General features: G+C 60.4%; 1 protein-coding gene across 1 annotated transcript in view; it reads right to left on the reverse strand.

Annotated features, from left to right (window-relative positions):
* PAPPA2 (pappalysin 2) overlaps positions 1 to 10,269 on the reverse strand; it is an 89,472-nt gene extending 79,203 nt beyond the window's left edge. The window contains exons 1-2 of the mRNA XM_054072477.1: positions 9,888 to 10,269; positions 2,979 to 4,041 (exon numbers count right to left, since the gene is read on the reverse strand). Of these exons, the coding sequence (XP_053928452.1) occupies positions 2,979 to 4,041; positions 9,888 to 10,269 (1,445 nt within the window). The remainder of the gene's footprint in view (positions 1 to 2,978; positions 4,042 to 9,887) is intronic.
* Positions 10,270 to 10,572: the final 303 nt, after the last annotated feature.

Below are 10,572 nucleotides of genomic sequence, written 5' to 3' on the forward strand. Positions count from 1 at the left end.
ATGGGCTGAATCTGCACGCGAGTAAGAAACTGCCCAGTGTCTCGCTCCGACTTTCTCACTGGGGTTATTTTTGGCTGTACCAGGAAACAATCACATCCAAACCGCTCTTTGTGAGAGCCTGGAAATGAAAGAGAGCAGATCTGATTTACTCCAGCAAAAGGATCCCCAAAATTTTATCTTGCCACCTTGATGAGAAGGCAGACCCAGAGCTGCCCCCAGCGAGCTCCGCCTGCAGTGGGTATCCCTCTCTCCAAAAGGGGCTCTGGCACGCGTTTCTCCAGCAGGTATGAAAAAGCGCAGACGTCTCAGCGGAGCAGCAGCCAACTCGCTGTCCTCCGGTTACAGACCAAAAGCTGTTGTTCACATCGAAGCCCCTGGATCCTATTTTGCTGCCTTTCCGCAGTTTGTTAAATTTTATTTCATGCTATTTCTCCCGTTTTGGCTTCCACCCTAAAAATCCTTCCGTAAGTTCCGCAGCTCCTCAGAAGCGTTCGTTTAAGTACAACACCTTATGAGCGCACCCAGAGGCACTCGCTCAAGAGGAGCTCTGCCTGAACAAAACTCTTCGGGCTGAGGTCACCTGCTCATGTACTTTGGGATTCATCCACTTTGGGGGATCGGCACCGACCCGGATGTGCCCTTAGCGTCTCGCAGCCCTGCGCTCAACCTTGACTTGGGTTTTCCCAAACCCACACTATCACTCTCCCAAGGGTTTTCCCACAAGCACATACATTCTTTACCCTCAGCAGGGATGAGTCCTGGCAGGCTTATTCCTGGGTACCAGGGAGCCAGGGTACCCTTGGCAAGGATGGGCCCATGGAGAGTGAGTGTCCACCAGCATCTCTGAAGAAGCTCAGAGGAGCTCAGCAGCGGCAGGATTCAACTCATGCCCCCACTTTCCCCAAACGCCCGATACATTGGACTTTGTTTTTCAGAGCTCAGCCTACAAACAATCAATCTTGTTTTCTGCGCAGGCCAATGAGGTCTGCGGAAAGAAAATTGCAAAAGATTTGTTATTTCCCTAGTGTTCCCATTTTCCCATTCCTTTCCCACAGAAGCAAGGTTTTTGTTTTGGTTTGGTTTTTTTCTTTCCCAACTTTCAGGGGAAAATCCTGACAAATGGAAGCCCTGATTCATACCAGCAAAAATTTGGTCTTTTTTAATTTAAGGTGGAGCCCTTCTTGTCTGAGGATGAAAACATTTCTCTGACCACATACAGAGGGCAAGGGCCGAGGCTTTGTCCTGCTGAAGCAAAGGCTGAGCGGTGCTGGATGCTCGCGGCCACCACGAGCACAAAGCCATCGTGCAGACAGGAGAGCCGCTCACCTACCGCGCGCTCAAGCAAGCGCCGGCCGTGCTCGCTCACAGGGATGGGGAACAAGGGGAGAGGCAGGCACGGGGGGGCTGTCCCCAAAGAGGCTCCCAGAGGTGGGAAAACATCTTCGAGGGGTGTTCAAGGCAGAGGCAAGGTGTGCGGCTCCGTGGGGCCAGAGGAGGTATAGGAAGAAAAGCTCCTCATCCTCTTCCCATCTTTTCTCAGACGACTGAAGGGCACGTGAGAAAAGCTCAGGAGGAGAGGAAGGGAAGCGCTGCTCCTCTCCCATCAGCACCGCCTCGGCAGAGACGCCCGCTGCCCTCCACCCTCCGTGTCCAAGCAGAGAGGAGAAGCTGGCTTGGGAAGAATTGGTTGATGGCCACAGCCCACCTGCTTCCACAGCCCAGGGGAAAAAATCGAAGGAGAAAGAAGACCAAGGGAGCAACGAGTCCCTAAAAGCAGCCTTTGCAGCTTGTCTCCCGAGATGCTGCCATCTGCACTGCTCTCGCTCCGGTGGGCATCTCTGCCCATCGCCAGCAGCGGGGAATGAGCAATTTTGTCTGACACCAAGATAGAAACAGCTTAAAAAAAAAAAAAAAGAAACAAAAAAAAAAAACAGAAAGGGAAAGCCATGACTTTTTTTTTTTTTTCCCTTCCGTGTCTCTGGCCAGAAAGTGCATTTGGCAGAGTCCCCATTGCTGGAAGCCTTCAGCGGGGCTGCCGGCACTTCAGAGGGTCTGGGGAGAAGGGCAGGTGTGTGCAAGCCACCAGCCACGCCACGGCTACCGTCCCCGCGGCCGTGTGATCCTCTCTCACGCGTGTGTGTGACAGATGTCTCCCTCTCCATCCCACCCCTGCCACCGCCTCCGAAGGGCCGTGGGGAGAGCAGGGGTCCTCTAACACCATGTGCTGATGCTACACAGAGCAATGTGTGTTTTGCAGGGTGTTTTGCACCTGCAGCGTGTGGTAGAGGCACACATCTCCCCTGGCACCAAGCTGCCTCTCTGTGCCTCTGCCTGAAGAAGGGGCTTTGCTCTAAAACCACATTTGGCTTTGGGGTGCGGGGTCTGATGAGCCCACGCCCAGCCAAGGGCATCTCCCCACGAGCATCACTCCCCAGGCTGAGATCTGGGGAGGCTCACATTTTCCAAATCCTGCTGCTCACATCTAACATCACCTCCTTCTCCCCAGCACTCAGGCAAAGGCATTTTGAATACAAATTAAGACATCAGGCTTTTAGACGCTTCCAGGGAAGAGGCAGCAATCCGCCTGCTGCACCCCATGCAGGGATGCTGCGCCCTTTGCGTGGGGCTGCTCATCCCACCTGGGGATGCCCAACGGTCCTCGTGGCACGTCACTGGACACTGGCAGCTCTGCACTGGGAATTGCCCTGGAGAGGGGGGGGTCCCCATCACCCCCCACTCATTTTGGGGGTGGAGGGGGACACCTAATGTCAGGGCATCACCAAGGGGTGCCATCCCACACCATATGATTTACTTGCCTTCAGTGGCACCGCACACCCATCCCCACAGGAAAGCGTCCCTCCACCTTCCCGCACCGGAAAGCCACCGATCAGAAGCAACATTCAGGTACAAAGCAGGTGTCTCGGAGAGGACGCAACCCATCCCTTGACGCACCACGGCCCCTTAAGAGCCACGCCTACCTCTGGGGCGAGTCGGGGTCGAAGCAGGTCCTGGCCACATCGGTCGCCCGCGGGTCGCAGCAGTCGCCATCGTCAAAGTCATCCAACATGTTGTTGCACTCCATGTGGCAGATGCCATCACGGCGCTTCCAGGAGAAGCAGCGGCCGGGCCGGCGGCAGTCCCCGCCGTCGTAGCCGGTCAGGGGATGCTCACACTCGGGGTCACAGCGCTCGTTGCCCACCTTGCTGGGCTCGCAGCCCAGGAGGACAGCACGGCGGCGCAGGGAGGAGTTGCGTACCTCCAGCAAACTGAGCTGCCAGGAGATGTTGTAGGGTCGGAAAGCTTCGCTCAGCGCTTGGTGCTGCCGCCAAACCTGCTCCCAGCTGACCGTCGGCCGCGCACCGCTGTCCTCTGCCAGGTTCACCACCCGGTACCGCACCACCTTCGCGCTGCGCAGCGGCCAGTGCCGGTTGTAGTGGGAGACCAGCTCCACGTTGTCGCAGGCAGTCTGCCCGCAGGCGGGGGGACCCAGCGGCCGCAGGACCGGGGGCGGCGGGGGCAGCAGCACGCGCTGCTGGGGGAAGGCACCCTCCCGGAAAGGCACCCAGTACTCCTCCGGGGTGGCGAAGCTGTCGGTCAGAGCCAGCCCCGCCACCCCACCAGCCACCCCCTCTAGGAAGCCGCGCTGGAGCCGGGACTGGGGAAGGGCGACCTGCCACAGGGTCAGCCCGGCCAAGTGTCCCCGGAAAGTGTGTGCGGAGCCCCAGGCGTCCCCGCCCAGCAGCAGCGTGCGGCACGAGGCCATGAAGGCGCTGTGCAGGGCTCCTCCCTGCCCTTCAGCACGGCCGACCCGCGCCCCGTCCACGTAGAGGGCCATCCACCGCCCGTCGTAGGTGGCAGCCAGGTGCGTCCACTCCTCGGGGCGGTAGCGGTGGTAGCCGGTCACCTCGGTGGCGGCAGCGGCCCGGTCTGTGCGGAGGGAGAAGAAGAATCGGGCGTCCTTCTTGCCGCCGAGCTGCAGGGCGCGGATGCCCAGCGCCCAGCCCTTATCGCTGGCCGTGTGCGAGCAGTTGTCGAAGACACCTGCAGCGGGGATGAAGAAACAGGAGAGCTGGTGAGGGCCCAAGAGCGCTGCCGCTCCTCCCCAGAGCACAAGCCAAGTCCCCGACAGCGGGAGGTCTCTGCGCAGGGCTGTGCGGAGGCTCCTCTGCCACTGCCACCAGTGAACAGAGTATCCAGAGGCTGAGCAACGGGCGCCACGCCAGGGGGGACAACCCAGACCTGGCCAAAATCGTGGGGATGAGCAGGTGGAAGAGCCAGGAGGAAATGCAGAGGGTTGGGAGCACAGATAGGAGACAAGGCTGAAGAGAGAGGAGTTTGTCAGCTGCTCTCCATAGGAGCACTCCTGTGGGATGGGATTAGAGCCTAAGCTTTTGATCTGCAGGCCAAAGCTTTCAAAAAACAGAGCACAGCAACCCATAGTAAAACAGTCTTCTCCGGGGACTGCTTCCCAGACAGCTTCCAGGCAGATTCACCCAAGGCGGGCAGGTGAGGGTCCGAGAGCGAGACGGAGGGATGTGCGGGTGCACACCTCAGCCCCCGAGGCTCTCCTGAGCATAGATCCATCCGCGGGAATAGCTTTGGGCTCAGCTTCTCCCCAAGCACCCAATCGTGTTGCAGACCTGTAGTTCAGGCTGGCCAAGACCTGGAGCTTAGTGGAGTTTCCCCAAAAGTCAGGCTCTGCGTGCCCACGGTGGAGAAGCAGAGGCTCGCGGGCACTGAACGCCCCTGGGGATCAGTGGCCATGAGGAACTTAAATACTGGCAAGGGTAAAAGATGCCACTGCTTGACAAAACTGTTTCTGGTCTCCTAAACCACCACAACGAGGTTGTTCACAGGGTCATCAGCTGGGGCGGGCAAGCAAAAGGCACTCATTGAGTCCTACCAGTGGTATCCTCTGGGAGCACCCTGCTCTCCAGCCCAATAAATCTTTTCCAGATGCAATGGTGCCCTAATGCCACCAAAAGCTGCTGTCATGCCCAGATGCCTTTTCTATGCTTCTGCTGTGGTATTTCTTATGCTTCAGCCCACTTTCCCCGGCGTCTCCACAGCACTGCACGGGTTCTCCTGCCTGTGACAGTGCCGCTCCCATCACACAGCCAGCCTACCCATCTCCGTGCCATCAAGGCACCCGGGGCCAAAGCAAGGTGCTGCAGCCCTGTCCTGCTGCCTCACCTGCCCTTGAGGATGCCCAGCGTTCCAGACACTCTGGGAACACTGTACCTGACACCGGGATTGCAAAGGGGCCAGCGAAGAGGTGCAGAGGAGCAGAACCTCCTGGCTTCCCTCCAGGGGACAGGACTGAAGCCAGGTTACCACAACCACACATCTTCCCCCAACCCTCATAAACGTGGCCAGCAAAGGTCCCATCAAGCCCCACGGCACCCCAGGAATCAGCACTCCTCCCTCCATCCACCCCTTTCACTGAGGGTGAGATGGGTGGTGGCCTCTTGGCCGTCCCACAGTCGTAACCACCCTGGGCACGGATCCCTGCCACCGCTCACTACAAAGGCAGCCACGCACAAAGACTCCGTGGGCGGATGGGCTTTGGCCAACTCTTGTTTTCTGGCACATTGTGAAAGGGAAGCAGGAAGACCGGGGGAAGCCGAGATGCGGAGATGCCAAAAAGCAGGCAAAGGAACCTCGCAGGCGTGAGAAGGCAAAGCTGGAGAGCACTTTTGGGCTGGGTGCTGGATGAAAGGTTCTTAGATCTGCATGCTCAAAAGCCACCTTCTGGTATTTGGTTCTCACTGGGGTTAAGGAGACAGGACTTCGTATCTCCTCTCTGCAGAAAACTGATGGATTTTACTTTGTAACTACTTAGAACTCAAAATTTGATTAAACACTAAGGCAAAACGAGGGAAAACAGCATCAAGGGTGGAACAGCCTTCTGGGTTGAGTGTGCACTAGCATGCTCACCAACCCACTCCGGAACCGAGCCTGGAAGTGCCTGACGAGTTCAGAACTGGCCAGAAGAACCTTAAGCAAGCCTAAAACAAGGTCTGGAGACTGCATGAAAGGGATGCACAACAGGGGATGGAAGCACACTACGGCAGCAGCTGGTGCTCCCTGGACATGGCCAGGGATGCCGCCTCCCGTGCAGCGGCAGCTACAGAGGGTGCGGGCAGAACAGCGCATCCCAGAGCGGGGATCCACTGCGAAACGACAAAGCAGAGCCTTCCAGCAGCAGCTCCTGACACCTCCTGAGGGCCTCCACAAGAAACCACCATGGGACCAATTTCTAGACCCTGGGATTTGCTCTTTTGTCCTGGGGCAACCCACTAGGAAGAGAAAGAGCTGTTTGCAGAGGAGGTGCAAGGTGATCTCCCCGGCACTTGTTAGTGTGACTCTGACTCTGATCTGTCAGGTGAGAAAAGGGAGCTCTAACCTGGTTTGCGGTGTCCATCAGTGCCCAGACTGATAACTTGAGGGTTTAAAACAAGAGTCCTTGGCACCGGTACAGAAAAATGAAGAAAAAGCTGTCTGTCGGGAGAGAGGGTTTGTTTCATGGAGAAAAAGCCTCCAAGAGATGAGGTGTGCTGCTTCGTAAGGACCACGCTCGAAGGGGCATCTTCTCCTGGTGAAGCCAGGAGCTCTGCAGCCCAAGGCATAGCTCCGCCACCCTTTCAGACTCCCATGCTGGGGGAACGAGCTGCTAAAGCTCTGAGGGGTCTGCACAGAGCCCCGAGCCAGTCCTAGAGGGTGGTGACCCGTGGGGTGGGCAGTGGTGAGCAGCTCAGCAGCCCCAGGACACCCGGGCTCAGACACAGCAACAGTCTGGGACTGCCTCCGACCTTTGATCTGAGACAAAACAAACCTCACAAGGGGAAATCCCCCTCGGGTTTCCCAGCAAGGAGCAGGTGTGGAGGGAGGGCAGGCAGCAAAGAGCAGAGAAAGAGATGGCATCACATAAAAGGATTTTTATCTGCTGCCCAAAATGAGAAGGACGTGGAATAGGAACTGCTCCCCTGGGATTATACCCCAGGAGGAACTCCCCCATGCGAGAGGAGCTAAGAGGGACCAAGGATCCCATGGAGGGTGGCCCTAAGGCAAAACGTGACATCTAGAGGAACAGAGCCCCAACTCCTGAGCCGTCAATCCAGGCAGCAGTCACACCAGCCCAGAAAACAACCTGCTTTGCCCAGGCAGAGCTGCTCAGCCTGCCCTTATTTCCCAGGCAATGACGCTGGGAGATGCTCAGCTCTGTCCCGCTTCTGCCCCACCTTCCTTTGCACACGGACACGTGGAGCATGTCCAGCTTCTCCACAGCTTTGGACAAGCTCAGGGCTCGGTCTCCTCTCTACCGACAGAGCAGGAGCAGCAGATCAGAGGCAGACCGGGCACCTGCTGGCGTGAAGCACCAGTGGCACTGGCCTGTCCCGCGCGGCCACTGGCGCCCAAGCCCCGCTGCCCCGGCTGGAGATGGGGGGCAGACAGATGGAGGTGCCCAAGGCTGGCTCCAACCCCGCAGCACAGAGCTGGGGGACATCACGGCTCCTTCAACACTAACAACCGTCCCACCCTCCGCAGGGAAACAAAAAAAGAAAGTTAAAAATAAAATACTGCCCTGCTGGCGAGCTGAGAAACAGTAAAGCCCAACACCTGCCGGATCTCCAGACCGTAGCATCACTAGGGTGGAAAAGACCTCTTAGATTGAGTTCAACCACTCCTATCTGCCACTAGACCACGTCCCTGAGCACCTCATCTACCTGTCTTTTAAATACCTCCAGGAATGATGCAAACAGCTGGGCTGCCGACGGGATGGCTGGGAAGCCCGCTCCATGCATCCCAAGCCGCTGCCGAGGCAGCAAGGTGGGAAGGCAGAGAGCAAGGTGGGCGTTAGGCAGTTGCCTTGTCCATGGCCGCTCTCCCTCTCCTCCAGCCCCGCTGCAGCCGCCCGCTGCGCAGGTGAGATGAATTAATGAACGGGCCAGGTGTGAGCGAAAGGGAGGGGGCTCAGGGCACTGAGTGTGTGCAGAGGGAGGCAGGACAGGGGGAGGCTTTCCCTAACCAGCCTGCTTGGCTGGGGCAGCAGAGCCTGAGATCCACCCCAAACATCCCACGGGAGTGGTACAGCTTAGAATCAGAGAATTGCTGGGTTGGGAAAGACCTTGGAGATCATAGAGTCCAACCACCCCTGTCCCCTACTAAACCACATTCCTAAGCACTTCGTCCACCCATCTTTTAAACCCCTCCAGGGATGGGGACTCCACCACCTCCCTGGGCAGCCTCTGCCAGTGCCCAAGAACACTTTTGGTGAGGAATTTTTTCCCTGATGTCCAGTCTGAACCTGCCCTGGTGCAGCTTGAGGCCATTCCCTCTGGTCCTATCACTCAGGAGAAGAGCCCAGCTCTCTCCTTTCTACAACCTCCTTTCAGGCAGTTGCAGGGAGCGATGAGGTCTCCCCTCAGCCTCCTCCTCTCCAGGCTGAACACCCCCGCTCCCTCAGCTGCTCCCCTTAAGGCTTGTTCTCCAGACCCTTCAGCAGCTTCCTCGCTCTTCTCTGGACACCCTCCAGGACCTCAAGGTGGTTCTTGTAGAAAGACTCATCGGTGCTGCCACTCGTTCCCTGCCTGGCATCGCTGCACCGTGCCCTGCGGGAGGTGACATCTGTCCCTCTGCCCCCGTCCCTTCTGCTCCCCCAGGCTCTCCATCACCTGCCTCCTTCTTAACCTGCTGGGCTGAAGGTGTAATTCCTGCACCCCAATCCTCAGGGCTGCCCCTGCCCGGGAGATGCTCCGAGGAGCCCACAGCGCAGGAGCCCAGGCAGGCAGCGTAGGACCATGGAATTGTTTGGGTTGGAAGGGGCCTTAAAGGTCATCCCGTTCCAACCCCGTGCCAGGAGCATGGGAAGGGGGGGATACCGGGGTGGGACGGGGAGCCGGGGGGGGATGTTGGGGCCGGGGGGGGGATGTTGGGGCCAGGGGGGGATGCCGGGACAGGGGGCGATCCTGAAGGTGAGGATGCCAGAGGGGGGTGGGATACTGGGAGGGGCGTGCTGGAGGCAGGGGGGAGTCCTGAAGCTGGTAGAGATGCTGGAGCTGGATCCGGAGGGAATGCCGGGGTGAGGGGGCCAGGGCTGGGGGTGCCGGGATGCCGGAGCCAGAGGGGAGACGATGAAGCGGGGCAGGGGGGAGGATGCCAGGCAGTGATGCTGAAGCCGGGGGTGATGCTGAAGGGGGGGGGCGGCCGGGGCGGTGCGTGTGGCGTGGCTGCCACCGTGCGGCCGCCGGGAGCCCCGGGGAGGGAGGGGATGAGGGGGTCGGGCGGAGCGTGGCCCCAAAGGGACCTTCCAGCTCCCGGCGGGACGAGAGGCTGAAACTAGATAGGAGCCGGGTGGGGCGGGGGGAAAGAGACTGGGAGAAGGGGGGGGAAAAAAGAGACCGGGAGAGAGGGGGGGAGAAAGAGACCGGGAGAGAGGGGGGGAGAAAGAGACCGGGAGAGAGGGGGGGAGAAAGAGACCGGGAGAGAGGGGGGGAAAAAAGAGACCGGGAGAGAGGGGGGGAAAAAAGAGACCGGGAGAGAGGGGGGGAAAAAAGAGACCGGGAGAGAGGGGGGGAAAAAAGAGACCGGGAGAGAGGGGGAGAGAAAGAGACCGGGAGAGGGGGGGGGGAAAGAGAGACCGGGAGAGAGGGGGGGAGAAAGAGACCGGGAGAGAGGGGCGGAAAGAGAGACCGGGAGGGGGGGGGGGAAAGAGAGACCGGGAGAGAGAGAAACGGGGAGAGTGGGGGAGAGGGACAGAGGGAAAAAGAGACGGGAGGGTACGTTTCAGGGTTTGGTTTCGCGGGAAGGAGGGGTATTTCACGGCGGGGGCGCGGGGTGTCAGCCGCCCCCCCGGGCAGGCGAGGCGCTCCCCGCCCGGGCGTTACCTGCGATGACGGCCGGGTTGCTCTGTCCGCCCTCCGCCCGGACCCACAGCTCCAGGGTGAAGTGCTGCCGCGGGATGCGGGGCAGCGCCCGCGGCCGCGCCGCCAGCTGCTCCCTCCCTCCGCCGAAATACAGGGCGGGCAGCGGCACCTGCGCCCCGCGCCGCGGCTCCTCCGCCCCGGCGGCCCGAGCCCCGCGCCGCCCCGAGCCCGGCGCCGCCGCCGCCCCCCGCGCCCCGAGCGCCCCGGGACCCCGCGGGTACCGCCCGGCCCGGGGGGCTCCGCCGCGGCTCGGAGCCGCCGTCCCGCAGGCGGGGGGCGGGCGGGGGTCCCCGCGGGCCAGGCTGAGCAGCGCCAGCAGCAGCGGCGCCCCTGCGAGCAGCATCCTCCTGCGGGAGCGGGGCTCAGCGGGGCGGCGGGAGGCAGCGCCGGGGCATCCTCCGCCGACCCCGCCGCTGCCCCCGGCACCGCTCTCCTCCCTCCGCGAAGAGGAGGAGGAGGAGGAGGAGGAAGAGGAGGAGAGCGAGGGATCCCCCTTCTGCCCGCGGCCGGGGCTCCCTCCCGGCGCTGCCCGCGGGATGCGACGGGCGCCCTTATCTAGAAAGCCCCGAGCGCCCCGGCCCCCCCCTCCCCAGCCCCAAAGAAGGGGTGCGAAGGGGGGAGCTGCCTTATTTAAAGATGATTATGT

This window comes from Cuculus canorus, chromosome 8, assembly GCF_017976375.1.
Source record: "Cuculus canorus isolate bCucCan1 chromosome 8, bCucCan1.pri, whole genome shotgun sequence".
In the NCBI taxonomy this organism is placed as follows: Eukaryota; Metazoa; Chordata; class Aves; order Cuculiformes; family Cuculidae; genus Cuculus; species Cuculus canorus.